This window comes from Ceratotherium simum, chromosome 6 (genome assembly GCF_057802395.1).
Source record: "Ceratotherium simum simum isolate JZ-2026a chromosome 6, ASM5780239v1, whole genome shotgun sequence".
Taxonomy (NCBI): domain Eukaryota; kingdom Metazoa; phylum Chordata; class Mammalia; order Perissodactyla; family Rhinocerotidae; genus Ceratotherium; species Ceratotherium simum.
The window spans coordinates 82,510,014-82,528,519 of record NC_141905.1 but is presented as its reverse complement, the minus strand read 5'-3'; the positions used below and the strand labels follow the sequence as shown (position 1 = coordinate 82,528,519).

At 50.6% G+C, this 18,506-nt stretch overlaps 1 protein-coding gene across 9 annotated transcripts in view; it reads right to left on the bottom strand.

The window, feature by feature from the left end:
* Positions 1-18,506, bottom strand: part of LHPP (phospholysine phosphohistidine inorganic pyrophosphate phosphatase) — a 149,219-nt gene that overhangs the window by 109,023 nt on the left and 21,690 nt on the right. For 8 of the 9 annotated variants that reach the window (XR_015552528.1, XM_087432803.1, XM_087432807.1 and 5 more), the window contains exons 2-5: positions 13,125-13,312; positions 8,895-9,048; positions 3,116-3,179; positions 2,049-2,141 (exon numbers count right to left, since the gene is read on the bottom strand). Coding sequence is in view for 8 of the 9 variants with exons in the window: in XM_087432803.1 (XP_087288929.1) it covers positions 2,049-2,141; positions 3,116-3,179; positions 8,895-9,048; positions 13,125-13,312 (499 nt within the window). In the remaining variant the exon portion in view is untranslated. Of the gene's footprint in view, positions 1-2,048; positions 2,142-3,115; positions 3,180-8,894; positions 9,049-13,124; positions 13,313-15,004; positions 15,070-18,506 lie in introns of all 9 variants that reach the window. The other variant, XM_087432805.1, reaches the window with a different exon arrangement.

Here is an 18,506-nt window from a genome sequence, read left to right as displayed (position 1 = left end):
TAGGTAGGGGTTTTTTCATTGTGATAAAATACACATAACATAAAATTTACCAAAGTAACTATTTTACAGTGCACAAATCAGTGGCACTAAGTATTCACAATGTTGTGCACCATCACCACCATCTAGTTCCAGACATTTTTATCAACCCATAAGGAGACCTCGTACCCATTAAGCAGTCACTCCCCATTCCCCCACCAGCCCCTAGCCACCATTAATCCATTTTATGTCTCTGCAGATTTACCTATTCTGGACACTTCACATAAATATCATGTAATATATAAAATGTGGCCTTTTGTGACTGGCTTCTTTCACCTACCATAATATTTTCAAGGTTCACCCATGCTGTAACATTTACCAGTACTTCATTCTTTTTATGGCTGAGACACTTCACTGTGTGAATAAACTACATTTTGTTTGTCCATTCGCTGATGGACATGTGCACTGTTTCCACCTTTTGGCTACTGTGAATAGTGCTATGAATATTCATGTGTAAGTTTTTGTTTGAACACCTATTTTCAATTCTTTTGGATATAAACCTAGGAGCGGAATTGCGAAATCACATGGTAATTTTAAGTTTAACTTACTGAGGAGCCACCAAACTGCTTTCCACAGTGGCTGCTCCACTGTACGTTCCTACCAGCATTCCTCTAAGAGGGTTCCAATTTCTCCACATCCTTGCGAACACTTGCTATTTTCTACTGTTCTATTTTATTATCACGGCCATCCTGGGGGGTGTGAAGTGGTACCTCGCTGGGGTTTTAATCTGCATTTCCCTAATGACTGACAGCGTTCGCTGAGCATCTTTTCACGTCCTTGTTGACAGGTGTTCGGTGTCTGAAGGTACTATGCTGATGTCAAAAATGACCATCTTTTTCTGAAAGGCATACTACAGTATGAGAGGATACAATCACAGTAAGTCTGAGATTTGCTTGAAAATATGACGGCAAAAAATAAGTCAATTTTTAAAAAGAAAGAAAAGGGAGAAAAGAAGAGAATTTGACAAAATCTTTTAATTGCTGAATCTGGGTGATGGCTATATAGAGGGAATCACTGTACCATTCTCTCTACTTTTGTGTGTTTCCAATTTGTCACAATAAAAAAACAAATTTGGCCCTAAGAAACAAAGTCCTGAAAACCCAGGTTGTTTATTCCTGCAGTCTTCATTCATTCGAAAAACAAGCTTCTCCTTCTCTACTAGCCTCACAGGGCATTTCCTGGGTGTTTTCCGGGCACCCCCAAGACCCCGTGCCTTCTGACTTCTGTGAATCTTAGGGGAAGTGTGGGCACAGAGGTTCTAGATTTCCATGGCTGCCAGCCTTCTTTTTCTAAGCATTAGGCTGGAACACATGCAGGAACTGGGCGTCCAACAGTAAGGCAGCACCATGGTGATCCTGGGGCACCAGCCTCACCCCACGATGCTTACACCGTCCCCTGGTGCAATGTCCAAAACAGACACCAGGACAGCCTTGGGCTGGCTGCAGACACATGTCCATTGCTTCAACAGTGCTCTCAGGAAACCACCCAGTTAGCTCCATACTAACTGGGAAGGGGGGTGGGCACTGTAGATGCTAAAATCATAACCACTTCATTTTCCCTTTTAAGACATATGTTTGGAAGGCAATCTGTCTCACAAATAGTCATCATGTAAAGGTGGCAAGATGTGTGATTTTATTATTTCTTACATAGTGTTTTAATTTTGCTATTATACTGTCTTTCCAGTGAAATATTTTTAACACACTGATAGGACCTGTCAATTCTTATCCTTCCAGAGAAGAAGCAGAAGTCGCTTAGGAAAAGCCACAGGCATTTCTGTGTCTTGCTCTTACACTGAAACTAATTTAACAGGTTAAAACGTTCAGTGGGCCTCCTGTGCTGTCTTCTTCCCCTTTTCCAGTCAAATCAGCTCTCATGGGGGGTCCACACTTGGCTGCCTGGCCAACCTCCACAGACTGTCTGAGCCCTCAAACCAGTCTCTGGCCCAGGGCTGCCGCAGCGTGGGTGCTCTGGGCCTCCCCCAACACAGCTGCCTCCACGCGCACCCTTCCTACCTGGTGGGCTTCCACTCCCATCTCTCGCAGGGCAGACTTGAAAAACTCAGGAGAAGGTTTCCCCACCACTTCGGCTTCAATACCACAGGCATACTGGGAGGAGAGAAGGACACAGCATGGGTTTGGGACGAAGCACCAGGTGGATAACCGACCTGAAGTGAAGGCCTCCCTCTGGGGAATCAAGGGAAGACACCCCAAACATGCGCCCGGGGCCAGGGGCCTCCAGGGGGCAGGACACAGGGGCTGAGAGACATGTCTTGTAGGCAAGAGATCACGATTCCACCTGCGGCTGCCCAGGATGCTCAGGGACCCCCACCAAGCGCCCTGCCATCTGCTTCAATGCCCAACCCCAGTTGAGTTGGCCCATGGCTGGCCAAGCCACAAAGTTTCACATGGGCCACCCTGACCATGCTCTCATCGGCACTCTTGCCTCTCCCCCCGCTTCTCCCCCCGCCACTCCCAGCTCTGTCACAGGCCCTCCAGGGGAAAAGGTCCAGGGCTCCATCTGCCAGTCTGTCCACCCTCCCCGCTGAGTGCAGGCAGGCTGGGGTCAATGCAGAGGCGACATGAGCCGACCTGGGGCAGGAAGCCGGCTGGGGCAGCTGACGGGGCATGGGTCAGAGCAGACACTGGGGAGCCCCATCTGGCCTGGCCTTGGAAACCAGGGAAGGGAGTCGGGAGGAGCCCAGTCAGGACACGTCAAGCTCAAGGTGCTGCAGACGACCAGGTGAGGAATGAGGAGGGTGGTCCACACAGATACAGAAGCCAGGAGTCCGAGAGGAAAGCGGCAGAGAGCATGCTGGGAGGGCCAGCGGGTCAATGACAGGCAGCGCGGGGTATGGGGGGTGGGTGGAAGCAACAGGGGAGCAGAGTGACCACAGGGCAGCTGAGGGGCCACACTCTAGAGGAGAGGGCACGCTCGGCCTGAAGCCCCAAATGAGAGGGCCTACTCTGAAAACATAAAAGGCAATTCAGATGTTGAGTACACCCCCTTCTCCAGAAAGACCAGGAACATCCCAGATGGCCCTGAGATCTGAAGAGGGCTCAGAGAGACCCAGGGCAGGTACCTCAAGAGCCTTCACGTAGGCACCAATGTCCAGCATCAGGCCAGAAGTCTCCTTGTAGTAGCGTCTAGAAAAGAGCAGAAATGGACAAGGTGAGCTGAGCCTGGTGTCTGGGAGATGCCAAGAGAAGCTGTTCTGACTTGGTTCTGCCAGCTCAAGAGAGCCACGTCACGGAGGAAGGTCAGTCCAGACGCCATGCTGAGAATGACCAATGGAGGTCAGCACAACAGAGCCTAGCGGTGGGCCGCCAGGCCCGGGAGACAGAGACAGTGGGCCACAGCTCTCAGGCGGAATGGCCCCCTGCTGCCAGCCTTGTGGGGACCCTGCTGTGATGATTAACAGGGGACCCCAGGGGCAGATGGGTCCAGTTGCTAACGCACAGAGAGACAAGTGACCTGTGTTCTAGGAAAGGAGAGCCGGCCCACAGAGCATGTGGCAAACCTCTAACTGCTAATAATTAACCCCTAATTGCTGTCTGAAGAAGAAAACTCCATTAGTTCCGCAGCACCCTGCCACATCTCCTATTAGCCAGAGGTCAGGAGAGCTGCCAGGTTCTGTGGGCACCAGATGCTTTTACGAGAAGACAACTATTTCTTCCCCATCTCACTAAAGACCGAGACAGCTCGGCTCCCAGGAGCATGCCTTTCTGAAGACTCTTGTGAGCACTGTGCCGAGCCCCAGCCACCACTGCCTGGCCCACCCCAGGCCACATGCAGACCTCTCGGGACACCTGGTGAACCAAGCCTGGGTCTCTCTGAGCAAGACTCTAAAGAGGGGAGAAGGTAGTTTAATCCGTGTTGCTCTGAAGACAGGCTTAGTGGAAACCCAGGACTATCTAGATGTGTTGAGACCCATCACATCAGTTAGCCCTCTCCCGGGCCCTTTGAATAGGGAGGTATTAAACGACATGCATGCAAAGAACCTAAGGGAAGAACAGTGAAGCATGCCGGCTTCAGGCTTCCAATCCTCTCTCCACTTCTTTTTAACTGTGGGCTTTGGGTTGCTTAAGCCATCTGGGCCTCAGTTTCCTAATCTGTAAAATGGGCAAAAAAAAAAAAAAACAAAAAAAAAAAACAGTGGATTTATTGTTGATTGTTGTGAGGTTTGAACAAAATAATGCATGCAAAACTCTTAACATGACGCTTAGCATGTATAAATTGCTCAAAAAATATTAGAGATTATTACTATAAATAACTGTTCACCCAGACTGAGATGTAGGCAATAAGACACGAGCCGGGGAAGAAAGAATGAGCACAGGTCTTTCCCATCTTGGGGGTGACACCTGGTCTGTGCCTATTTAAAATGTTTGAACTGAGCTCCCAGGAGCTGCTCAGGGCTGTGCTCTTCCTCCAGCTCCGCCCAGGAACTCCACCTGTCCCTCTCTGCCCCACCTGAGGCCTCGGAGGCCAGGAGCCTGCAGTGCCCACCAGCTTCACCCAGCGCTCATAGGGGACAAGTGCTCTCCCGCCCTGCGTTATCCACTGCCCGCCTCAGGAGCTTCCGAGCTGGACATCGGCTGGGCTGCAGGGCTGTAGCCAAACCCCTGGCCTTGGCAAGGACTGGTCCCCTGCCACTCACTCCTGTCAGGTGGATTTGGGGCCTGGAGCCCATCTGTTGAAACTGTGGGGCATCTCCTGTCCAGCAGTGACAGGACTCGCTGGTCTTCAAGCGAACCCGAGGCCTCTCCATCAGGGTCCGAGGCTCTGGGCTCTAGGGGCACCCCACAAGGATGTGGACCAGCTGGGACACTGCACACATGCAGGAAGGTGCCTGGTGGCCAGAGAGAACTGCCACCTGCTTATAGAGCCGGGACCTGCAAATGCTCCCCTTTTAAAGGGTGACCCTAAAATACAAGCTTGGACGTCCCTAATTGCATTTGTCTTAAATCCAGAATCTAGACACATATTCTGCATTATTCAGCCTCAAAACAGTGTTTCCCTTTATTTTTCCCATTTCTACCATGAACTACTTTGGTATGACCATTTCCTTAGCTGGGTCCAGAGTTGCAAGGAAACGGTGAACGATGAAGTAAAGCAAAGTTTGGTCGAGAGGAAGAGGGAGACGCTGGGTGCTAGGGCCTGTACTCGTTGGCACTGCAGTTGGTGTCCGTCGACTCAGTCCCCCAGACATTCAGGACGCAGCTGCCCCACACCCCCCTGCAGGACTCGGCGACTCTCCCAGACTCAGGCTACCCCCCAGGGACTCCCGGTCTGGTGGGGAAGCAGAGAGTCCACCAACAAATCTAAAGGGCAGGACACAAGCCAGGATGAGGGACCCTGTGCTCTGCGCACTCTGCTGGAGTAGGGCTGGACACCCTGGGGACAGGGGGCTCCCAAAGAGGGAAACATTGAAGCTGAGACCTGAAGCCCAAGGGAGGGGAGTGGAAGTGTCTGGGCCTGGGGACCCCGTGGGCCAGACGCTGCTCTGTGCAAACGCCTCGGTCAGGCGCTCAGAGAGCCACCCCCTCGTGCCCTCGCCCTCCGCGTGATGACTGCCACGGGCGGGGAAGAAGGGGACAGTGGGAGCCCAGACTGGAGGGAGGGGGACCAGGGAGGCCTCCTAAGGCCGGGACATGTCGAAGGGAGCCAGGGCGGAGGGCAGAGGTGAGGAAAGAACGCGGCCCGCGTAGGAGAGGCTTACCCAGAAGCCAAAGAGAAAATTATAAAACAACGCCACCCTGCTGCAGCAGGCACGGCCCTGTCTGGAGCAGCGAGCCTGGGGGCCTCTGGCCCAGCCCTGTCTCAGCCCCCGGGGCCGGCACCTCGCCTTTGGAAAACCCTCCTGAGGACACCACGCCGCACAACTTCTGCTCGCCTCATAGCTCCCAAGGCCTTCTTCCACAGTGACAGAAACCCGGACTTTCTTAAGTTTAAATTTAGTCCTATGGGAGGAAAAAACTGAACGTGCAGCTTAAAATACACAATCAAAACCGTGTCTCTGTTACACTTATTTTTAGAGTCTAAAGAAAAAACTGACTTCCATAAATCAAAATGAGAAATTTTAAGATTTCTTTTTTAACTGAATCTGGGCTTGTTTTTATAGTGCCCAGAATTTTTCTTTATTTCTTATTCATTCAGGAAAACACAAAGGCATCTTGAAGGCCATATGAAAACATTTTTAGAGAAACAGTAAATACAAGGACCTAAGTCAATTTTTTTTATTCTAAAGGCCCATGTTATTCCCGAAACGCAAGAGCTTTGATACATTTATCTTTGCTTACTGGCATAATCAAAGCACTAGCAGGCCCGGCGAGAACCTGAGTGCTGCAGCCACAAAGAAGAAATTGTGGACGCCGGAAAGACAGGAAAAAGCCAGGGAGAAGCAGTCAGAAAGATTTTATGCTTTATTCTCCTGCCCTTCCGATTATTCAGCACAGCCTCCCTTCAAAATGACCACTTGACCTTTCCCACAAGAGCCATTAACCTTCCATAGTCTGTCACGTAAACAGCTTAATTTTCTGATGGCGGCATGACAGAAGAAATTACAAAGGCAATTCCCACTCTCAGTCCAAACAGATGCCAAATGTAAATCACTCCATTTCCAGGAGGAGGACATTCTGCCCCAGTGCCTCCGCCATCCTGCCTCCTCGGGGGCACCACTCAGCCCTGCTCTGGTGGAGGACAGCCCCTCACCATGGGCGACCCACTCTGACGTGACAGCAGCCCTTCATGGGTCCTTAGGCTGTCCCGAGAAGCTGTGACCTAGGCCCAAAAGCCATCGGTTCCTTTCTCTGGTTTTTGAGCACCTGACCCACAGCCCAAGTCAGAACCCCCATCAGCTAGAGACCTCACTAATCACTTATTTGTAAAACAAACCCTGGCCTGTTACTGAATATGTTGCAGAATTACAAAGCTGAAGGCAACTGATGCTGTATTTTTTTCTTTTTCAACAATGTATTTATTTTGACTACTAACCATAATCTGGAATAATAACTTTCGATAATTAGAGACAATTGTAAAGAAAAAAGTTTTAACACAAACGTGCTATAACAGAGCTTCTTAATTACCTTGTTCTCCAGTGAGGGGTTAGCAACTGTAGGGGGTGCCTACAGGACCAAGCCTGGACCGTAAATCAGTGAGGCAGGCCAGGTTTTGCGTTTTGCAGTGACGTAAAATGCAGGAGGTTGTAAGGTTAGAATGGGACTGTGATGGTTAATTTTACGTGACAAGTTGGCTGGGACACGGTGCCCAGATATTTGGTCAAACATTATTCTGGACTTTCTGTGAAGGTGTTTCTTGGATGAGATTAGCATTTAAATCAGTGGACTTTGAGTAAAGTAGATTGCCCTCTGTAACATGGTGGGCCTCATCCAATCAGTTGCAGGTCTGAATAGAACAAAGTCTGACTTCCCTGAGCAAGAAGGAATCTGCCAGGGCCGGACCTGTGGCTTAGCGGTTACGTGCGCGCGCTCCACTGCTGGCGGCCCAGGTTTGATCCCAGGCGCGCACTGACGTCACCACTTCTCCGGCCATGCTGAGGCTGCGTCCCACATACAGCAACTAGAAGGATGTGCAACTATGACATACAACTATCTACTGGGGCTTTGGGGGAAAAATAAATAAATAAATAAAATTAAAAAAAAAAAAAGTTACTTTAAAAAAAAAAAAAAAAGAAGGACTCTGCCAGCAGACAGCCTTTGGACTCAGACTGCAACTCTTCCCTGAGTCTCTAGCCTGCCAGCCCATCCTGCAGATTTTGGGCTTACCTAGTGTCCACAATCAATTTCTCTTTATAATATATATATCTCTCTCTCTCTCCACATCCTGTTGGTTCTGTTTCTCTGGAGAATGTTGACTAATACAGGACACATTTTATTTGTATGATAAACATACTAGAATATTTTTAGTTCCTAAAAGAAATATATCCTCTCTCTTCTTCCTTGAAATCTCTTTCATTTCCCTATTTTGACAGAGACATAGCCATGAAGAAATATTTCTCTACTGTGAGAAAAATACACACAGCACAAGATAATAGCAAGTGACTCTGAAGCTCGGAGAGGGGACGACAGAAGCGGTGGGTCTGTGGTGAACTGGAACTAACGGAGGCAGTGGCTCCAGCTAAGCTGCTGTGTGCTTGGGAATGTGGGGCCCAGCACTGTCAGATCTTCTGATTTTTCAAAAGAATCCAGAAATCTGTATATTTTATGTAAAATCTCCCATTTTTTAAACACGGGCTCAAAAAAATTTAAGATCTTGTGTGGGCCAAATATCTGCTCTCGAATGGAGCCTAGAGGTGATGAGCACAGGCTCTGGGTGGCACTCCTGGCCCTGCCTGCACTTACTGGCTGGGGGCTCATGGCTTACTTCCCCTCCCTATATCTCAATATGCCAGAGATGTGGGGTCCAGACCAGAGCATCCCACACGCTCTCGAGCCTATTTTTCTCTACTTAGGCACCCCCTTGGCACAGTCCTTCACACCTTGTACTGTACTCTCTGCAAATGCTCCTAAACTTGGGGGACAGTCAGCACTTGCCCTCTGAGATCTCCATGGGGTCTCCACCTGCAATGACCCTCCCTGCTCTAGCCTCTCCCAGCCAAGGGCCCATATGGAAGCTTGACCAACCAGCTCCTGAAGACAGAGGATTCTAATTTCCTCAAAAGTTATTAAAAGAAAAGGAAGGAGGAAATGATAAGAAAAAGCAAGAAGGGAGGGAAGGAAAGGAAGTCATCCTGTGCCTACCCCACGCCCACTTTTCTGCATCGTCTCCTGATTCTGTAAGTCAGAGACGCACGGAGCATTGCCCAAAGCAGCCAAAAATGCCTCACCCTGGAGCCGACTTACCCTTTTCCCAGTGATATGAGCACAGGATTCTCCAGCTCCATGAGCACCTGGAAGGCCTTATTCATGTTTTGATAAGAAAAGCCTTCTCCTGCATCTGCCATGACCACACAGTTTGGGTTGGTCGTGTCGATTTGATCAAATTCTGAGCGGATTCCTGGAAAGAAAGAGGGAGAGAAAGGGGGATAAAGCCCCAGGGTGACGTGGCCTGCCTCCCATCTCCTACCAGAGACACCTTCTGTCTGCCACGTCTGCTGTCCCTTTCTCAGATGCTCTCTTTATGATCCTCACAGCTGCCATGGCAGGTAGGCAGGGAAGGGGTGTCATTCCCATTTTACCGATGAAGGAATCCAGCTCCCCACAGTCAGAGAGCTCATTAGGAGACAGATGGGCCCAGCCCTGGAGACCCCACCCTAAAACCAGCATCATCCCAGGAGCTCCCTTACTTTAATACCACCAATGGCAGGAAACCCATAGCTTTGCAACCAAGAAGGGAAATCTGCCTGGAAGACACACATTCCTAGACGTAGGACGAAATGCGGCTGCTTGCAACCTTTATAGAGTTGTACTGCTGGCCCCAAACTCGAAGAACCATCGACACATTTCAGCCAATCCCCACTGGAGATGGGACAGCAGGGACACACGGACATCCTGAAAAGGAGGAGCTGAATCTCATCCCCACCAGCCTCGTTCACAAGCCCCCTTGGGAAAGTCTCTTCCTCCTCCTCCTCTCTGTCCCACCCCCATTTCAAATTAAAATAGGGGAAGATGCAAGGATAAATCGAGTCATTGGCCTTATGTCTTCAGTTCCGAGGAAGACACATATTCTCATCTATCTTGGTATTAGATGTTGACCTTTCTGGATTAAAAAAATTATAGCAACCACAACGAGATACTACTTAACACCCACCAGAATGACAAGAATTAAAAAGACTGAAAACACCAAGTGCTGGTGAGGGCGTGGAGCAGCCACAACAGCTGGCAGGAATGTAAAATGAGACAGTCCCTCCGGAAAAAGGGCTGGCAGTTTCTTACTAAACTGAACATACACCTACGCTATGACCCAGAAATTCCATTCCTAGGTATTTACCCAAAAGAATTGTACAGGAATGTTCACAGCAGGTTTATTTCTAATAGCTTAAAACCCAAAACTACCCAGGTGTCCATCAACAGGGGGATGGATAAACAATGTTCACCCAATGGAATACCACTCTGCAAAAACAGGAAGACCCTACTGATGCATGCAATCACATAGATGAGTCTCAAAACAGCATGCTGGGTGAAAGACGCCTGACACACACGACTATAGTGAAGAAAGGGTGAACTCAGCAGGCCTGGGCTACTCATGCCCTGCACATTCCAAGCAAAGGCTGTCTTCAGGTCGGGCCCTCCACCAGCTCCTGGGAGATCACCTCTGAGCCCTTGGAATATCCTGCCTGGAAGGAGGGCTTTGTATGCCTGGGGCCCTGGGCCATGCTGTGTCAGTTTGAGATCTGGGGGGCTGAAGACTGAGTAGTGAAGGTCAGTCACAGAGGCACTGCACGCCAACTGGACTGACCCTTAATAAAAACCCTGGACACAAGGCTCCAGGGAGCTCCTCTGGGAGACAACACGTCACATATGCTGTCACCCATCACTGCTGGGAGAAGTAAGTGCGTCCCAGCGCAACTCCACTGGAGGGGACAAGTGGAGGGGTGCCTGGCGTCTCCTGGCGTTTGCCCAGGCGTCTCGTCCCTTAGCTGAGTTGAATCTGTCTTCTTTCACTATGATAAGCCGGAACTGTGAGTAGGACCGCTTCTCTGAGTCCTGTGAGGCCCTCTTGCAAGTCATCAAGCCTGAGGGTAGTCTTGGGACCCCCAACACAACCAGATGCTGTATGATCCTATTCATATGAAATTCCAGACAAGGCAATCTTATTTATAATGGAAAAAATCCAAATAGTGGCTGCTTCTAAGGGGGCTGGAGATGGGGACCAACTGGGAAGAGCATGAGGGAAATTCTGGGGTGATGGTAATGTTCTAGGTCTTGACAGGGGTTCGGGTTACACAGATGTGTGCATCTGTCAAAAGTCAGCGAAAGTACGCTTGAGATTTGTGTATTTCATTGTACGTAAATTTTACATCAAAAGAAAAAACTAAACAGATATTGAACTCTAGCTGATGATGTGCTGAAGTGTTTAGGAGAAGTGTACCAATGTCTGCAATTTATTTTGAAATGCATCAAAAAGATAAGATGGAGGCTGGCCCGGTGGTGTAGTGGTTAAGTTCACATGCTCCAGGTTCGGATCACTGTGGTGGTGTCCCATATAAAGTAGAGAAAGATGGGCACGCATATTAGCCCAGGGCCAATCTTCCTCAGCAAAAAGGAGGAGGATTGGCAACAGATGTTAGTTCAGGGTTACTCTTCCTCACCAAAAAACAAAAGATAAAACAGATAGATGGATGGAGAGATGGAGAGATATATAATGAAGAAAATATAGTAAAATGTCATTTGATAAAAATAAGGTGATGGGTATTCAAATAGGCCAGGTAAAATTCTTTCAGTTTTGCTGTATGTTTGAAAATTCTCATAATAAAATTTTGGAGGGAATAAATTCATCAACAACAAAACTTGAAAAAAGATTCAAAGCCTGAAAACACAAGTACGTCTGTGGAAACCACAGACACAGGATTCCAGCTGAGGGAGGTCCTCTGAAGCTCTAAGATCTGCTTATGGGGACTCAGTGATTAATGCCACCCTTCAAGGCAAATGCTGAATTTTCCTCTCATCTCTGCCCATTCCTCCCTCACCCCTCCCTTTGCCCCGGGGAGGGGGATTTTCTTTCTTAAGTCTTGCTCTTTCTTTGAGGACCTGTTCTAACGACACTGGCAGGGAGGGATCCTAAATCAAGAGGAAAGATTTGGGGGGCCGGCCCTGTGGCGTAGTTGTTAAGTGCGCACGCTCTGCTGCTGGCGGCCCGGGTTCGGATCCCGGGTGCGCACCAACACACTGCTTGTCAGGCCATGCTGTTGTGGCGTCCCATATAAAGTGGAGGAAGATCAGCATGGATGTTAGCTCAGGGCCAGTCTTCCTCAGTAAAAAGAGGAGGATTGGCATGGATGTTAGCTAAGGGCTGATCTTCCCCGAGCGTGCACACATGATCAATAGATCAATCAATAAATATTAAAGAGGAAAGATTTTGAGAAACAAGATTTCTTAAGGCCAGGCATGTTGCCCTCAACTGGCACCAGAGCTGTGGATGTGACACTCTGGCCCTTCACCGAGCACCCTCCACCTCAGGGAGCCCCACTCCTGCTTCGAGACAGACAAGCATGCTTGTCTCTGCTGGTGGTCTGTAAATAAAAATATCAAGTGTAGATGAAGGAAGGAAGAGGGCTCAGTGCAAGGAGAGGAAAGTGTCCTGAATTCTGAAACACTGCTTATGTCTCTTCTTTTTAAATATTCAGAAGGCACCAGAGAATATTGCTCCTTCTGCTTCATTCTAGAAAAACTCCCCACCGAGGAGTTTTCAGACTTTATCAGGATATAAACTTGTTCCATTCAGCAGAGAATGGGGCTGGTTTTCACAAATATACTTCAAGGGCCGGCCCTGTGGCTTGGTGGTTAAGTGCGCGCGCTGCGATGCTGGTGGCCCGGGTTCGGATCCCGGGTGCGCATCGAGGCACCACTTCTCCGTTCATCCTGAGGCCGAGTCCCACATACAACAACTAGAAGGATGTGCAGCTACGACACACAACTATCCACTGGGGCTTTGGGAAAAATAAAATAAATAAAATCTTTAAAAAAAAAAAAAAAAAAACAAATATACTTCAAGGCTATGGCTGCCAGACATTAGAAACCTTATGGACCTCAATCTGGCTTTTCATTCTGCATCTCTGTCTCTCCCCTCCCTGCCACACACACACAGAAGAATTTTGCCCCCTTGATAATTCCCTGCCCCCGTAGTCCATCCTGGATTAAAGAAAGCCAGCTCAGGGTTTTCCTCCGAGGAGCCATCTGGAACCTGCCTCTGAGGACCCTCTGATATGAGACCTTCTGGTATGAGGCCAAGGGATGGATGGGCCAGGTCGCCAGCAGGAAGCCCCAAAAGTTTCCATCCCACAGGAGCCAAGTGTTACCTCTGTGTCCTTCCCAGTGGCTTGGCCCAGGTGACAGTGGATGCCCTCCCCTAGCCCCACCCAAGAAAGGGGGTGCCTTCACCCCCATGAGGTCCCAGGGCCGCAGCAGGCCTACCATCAGAGATGAGCAGGTGTGGCCGCAGGCCTCGCTCCTTCAAGATCAGGCAGGTGGCTGGGGCCGGGGCGGTCACGTCTCCCTCGGAGATGTCAAAGCCCAGTCCCCGAAGCAACCCCACTAGGTATTCCAGGGACTTCTGTGACTCGTTGGTGCAGAACCTCACCTTCAGCCTGGACCGCTTCAGTCTGAAAGTGGAAATGACAGGCAGAGGTGCTGTCAACAGGCAGAGCGTGGGGTCTCCAGGGGAGGAAGCTAGATGGATGCTTCTCCAAGGGCTGTGGGTACTGTCCCAGAGCAGCCCAGGTCACCGCGGGGGCCTGAGGTGGGCCTCAACTGACCCCAGGTATGTTTAGGCTGGGATTTCTGAGCTGGGATTCTGAGCTGAGCAGATCCTTTTCAGGGGACCCGACCGTGCCCCACAACTCTCCTTTTCATCCTCACTGAGCTTGGCACACCTGAGACTCCCCAACGTTCCTCCTGGGACACGTCCAAGCTCCCTCCTCCTGGGACAGGTCCCCACTCCCTCCTCCTGGGACACCATCCCCGCTCCCTCCTCCTGGGACACCGTCCCCGCTCCCTCCTCCTGGGACACGTCCCCGCTCCCTCCTCCTGGGACACGTCCCCGCTCCCTCCTCCTGGGACATGCCACCTCTCCACAAGTGCTGACTCTCCCACCCTCTGAGATCCACACTCTTGACACCTCCCCTCCACCACACCATCCTGCTCAGCCCGATAGGGGTCATCTCCGAACATCCGTAGCAATTTCCCTGTACCTTTCCACAACAATTAGTACTTCCACTCTGCATCTGAGCTACGTATGCCTTATTAACTCTGGATCCATATTTCCCAAAAAGTACAAAGGCTGAGGGACCAAGCAGAGGCGTGTCTTCTCATGGCTGTCACTGAAGAAAGGCTTGCCAGACAGAGTCATCAGGTAGACAGAGGATCGCACGCAAACCCAGAGCTAACAGACGTGAACCTGAGATGCTGCCAAGCGTCAGCAGCGCTGCCGTCTTCCCGCCTGAGCTCACAGGAGACCGTCTTCCTGCCTGAGCTCACAGGAGACCGTCTTCCTGCCTGAGCTCACAGGAGACCGTCTTCCTGCCTGAGCTCACAGGAGACCGTCTTCCCGCCTGAGCTCACAGGAGACCGTCTTCCCGCTTGAGCTCACAGGAGACCGCTGTCCTGGCTGCACTGGGGCCGGTTCTCGGAATGCAAAGCCACAAGGCAGAAGCACAGAGGCTCCAAATGAAATAACACCGACCCCTTCTACAAACAGTGATTGAGCACCTACTAAGTGCCTGGCTGGGATAAGGCACGGAACTGCCACCGGGACCACAGGCAGGCTCCTGCTCCCCTGGGGCCCACAGTGTGGCAGGTGGAGTGCGAATCTACGCCAAAGGAAGGGGAGTTTGTGATTGAGAAAAGAGAGGTGCTATGAAGCAGGTAAACGAGTGAAGAGACAGAGGGCGGCCAGGGTGGGTGGGAGTGCAGGGAAGGCCTCCCTAGGGAGACAGCTCAGGAGCTGAGACCTGAAGGGAAAGAAGGCGCCGGCCGTGCAATTAGGCAAAGGAAGAATGACCAGCAGAGGGAAGGGCAGACTTGGCGACAGTCAGCGCTGTGGTTGGGCTGCCGGGAGAGGAGGCCAGCGCAGCTGTGCCCAGCAAGGGGCCTGCGGGACAAGAGGAGTTTGCAGAGGCGGGTGGGCCATACAGGCCCACACAGGCCCCGGCTCAGGCACAAGGCCCTCCCTGGACAAATCCCAGTCACAGCAAGGGAGCAGTCACATTTGACATCTGCACAGAGCTGCAGTATGGGGTCGTGGGAAAGACACCAGGCTGCAAGTCAGGAGGTCCAGGAAACCCTGGTAAAATTACCTGGGCAGGCTAATCATCACCAGCACTGTTGTAACAGGTCCCCAACACGTCCCCGTCAGTGGACTCTGAAGACACAGGAAGATATCCTTACTTGTCACCCATCCTTTCCAGCTTTATATTTTTTATAAGTATTACATAAAAAGAGTGTTAAATGCATAATCTATCATTTATTATTTATAAATAAATACACATATATGGGAGGTATGGGCTTCAACTTTGGGCATACAGATTTCGCCCCATGTCCAGAGGTAACACCTAGATCAGACCCAGACACTCAGAACTACGGCATGAAATCAACCTCCATTTGCACAAATAAGTGAGACCTAACTAAAAATGCAACTCCACCTCAACCCAGCAGGAACATACTTTTGTCCCGCTTTACAAGTGAGGACACCAAGTCTCAGAAAGGTGAAGTGCTTCCTGTTCTTCCTCCTGTATCCGAGATCCAGGCTGTGGGCTAATTCCTACTGGACCCCAACACGGATCCTGGGACTTCTGTGGAGTCAGGAACAGGCAGCATGGGCACCAGAGCTACCCTACAAACCGAGCGGGGGCCAGAGGACAGAAAGGTCTCGTCCCAGGTGGGGTCTTAGACAAGGCTTCCCAGGGTCCAACTGGAATCCTGCAGGAGGGACACGGAGATGGCAAAGGAATGTGGGCAGAGCAGAGGGAGGAACAGGCACAGCGCAGGCCCCTGCCCTCTCAGACCCTGGTCAGGCCTAAAGAACCACTGAGCCAGATAAAGAAGCTAGAGAGGAGGTTCGGGGACGGCTCAGGCACTCTGCCCCACCCTGGGGTGGAGGAGATCTGAACGCAACTCCCTAGCAATGAAAGCAACTGGGGAAAGGTGGCGGGTTTGTCCGATGCCCCTTCTCCCACCATCCTCTGTGACGCTGCCCCCACCCCTCTCTATCCATGTTTTTCTTTCTTCTTAACACTAACCAGCAGCTCCAATCACCCCATTTATATATTTGTTTACTCTCTCTCCCCCAAACCTTTGTGCTCCATGAGGTCAGGAATGGGATGCTATTCTCCTCAGCATTCCTAGTGCTTCACACAGGGCTTGGCACACAGCAGCCCCCAGATAAATGTTTGCTGAATGACTGACTGATGGAAAATCCAAATGACAGCCAGTGAGAGGTACCCTTCCTTATGACCATGCCAACCACCCCTACTGCTTCCCCAAGGGTGTCCTGAGCCTGCAGCCCACTCACAAGCCCCGAGGGAAACAGACAGGATTCAGGGGTGAAAACACGCATTCCCACGTTATGATGGGCCTCTAGATCCTCCAGCACCCGGAGCCCATAGGTGCGATTTGGGAAGAAATCTGTAATCTACTGACAACAGAGTGAATGAAAACCGAGAGGCTGACAATGTCTTCGTCAATAGCCCAGGTGATTCAGTCCTTTCTTAGTATTTGTGTTTCCTAATCAGAGGGCTATGAATTATCAATTACGCTTAGTAGTTAATTGCCCTTCATAAAGACAGCTTTTGTATTTTTAAATTAGGCAGTTAATATATTCTAACTAATAGCATCACCTTGTACATTACTGACGGGTCTTCACTGATTGGCGCCTGGAATGCGTGAATGCGTGATTCGCATCCAAGTTAATGGAGCCGCTGAGTGAGGAAGTGCAGGGGTGCTGGGGGACTAATTATTGCTAATGAATTGCGATGTGACCTTCTCAGAACAGTGAACAATCCGTGTGACAGTGAGATGACAGTGCCGCACATCTGCCACTCCATACACAACTTCAGATGCCGATGAAAAAACAGTAAATAACGGAACCCACGTTAGGACACTTCAGCTACCGGTCTCTTTGGAAACACCACTCACTGTAAGTTCATCCAAAACACATGCTTTAAAAGCAAAGTACGTTTTAGGATTAAATCAGCCCCTGAAATATCTGGTGCAAAATGCTTAGGGAAGTCCCCTCCCTGGGGGTTTGTCCATTTGTGCCCCCTGATCACACCCCCTTTTGATGTGTCACTATTGACACTTTCTGACCACTTGGGATGAGTCCTAGGTCCTCTCTTCATTTTTCTTAATCACTGAAAATGATAAAAGTGTTCATTATTATTATTAAAATGGTAAAGCATGAATGCAACATTACACTGAGCCGAGCCTCGGGGTCAGTACCCGTGATCCAATTTTGTCCTCACTCCCCGAGGGCAGAGCCACACCGTCTGTCCCTTACGTACATCCCCAGGGACGGTGCCTGGCATGCAGGTGGCTCTCACTAAGTGTGTGCTGACCAAGTAAATGAGTGATGAGGCAAGAACCATTATCCCCATTCCAGAGACAAGAAAACACGGCTCTGGGAGGCAGAGACATACAACATCACACAACTTGTAAGCAGCAGAGCCCATCAGCTCTCAACTGTCCCGTGGTGGCTTGCAGAGACCCACACACCAGCGAGCAAAGGTGGCTGACGCTTTCCATCATGATAAGGAAAGCACCGTGTCCAGGCAAGGCCAGCAGCCTCAGGAACACAGGCCAGCTCTTCCCCACTGGAAGGGAAATTGACACTTTGCAGGTGGGGAGGGGTGTGTGGGGCGCACCTGTGCGTGCACAGGGGCCAGAAAGCGTGAGATGATGTGTCAGCACTGATGGCGAGTGCTATGGAATGAATTGTGTCCCCCCCGCAAATTCATATGTTGAAGCCCTAAGGAGGCAACCAAGGTTAAATGAGGTCATAAGGATGGGGCTGTGATCTGAAAGGATTAGTGTCCACATAAGATCTGTCCCTCTCTGTGCACACAAAGAAGAGGCCACACCAAGAAGGTGGCCACCTATAAGCCAGGAAGAGAACCCTCACCAGAAACTGACCCTGCTGGCATCTTGATCTTGAACTTCCAGCCTTCAGAACTGTGAGAAAATAAACTTCTGTTGTTTAAGCCCCTCAGTCTGTGGAATTCTGTTATGGCAGCCCAAACCCACTAAGACAGCCGAGGAACCAAGTCCTCAGCATCTCCTGGGGGGGGCGGTCTGCTGCCAGATGTCACAGATTTGGCCTTGGGAGGCCTGGAACACAAGAACTCAGAATGTCGGGAAAGCCCGAGTCAGGTGCGGCTTCAGGGTGGAGGCACAGCCTGCGAAGAGCCCCCCAAAGGGAGCGAATCTGAGGGATTTCAGCATCGGGGCTGAGCTCAGCTCTGGGACAGGCTATGTTATCCCCCCAACACCCAAGAAACCCAGGGGCAGGGGGCCAACCACAGGGCCCCAGCAGCCCGGAGCAGGGCTCTGGCCAGGTGGCCCCTGAGACCACCACCTCCCCAGGAGCCCCCCGATAGCAGGATTTGCCCCCGTTTCCTGCGGCCACATGGGCTCTCTGAACTGACCTTTACCTCATCCCAGCAGGCCAGAACAAGCCTCTGAGTGACAACGTCGCCTGGTGCAATTACTGTGGATCACATGAACCAGTCCCTTGCAAATCACCTCGGACCTCACACATCTGCTGGCTGTCGGCATCTGCCAGGGGCGCTCACCCGAAAATAATGG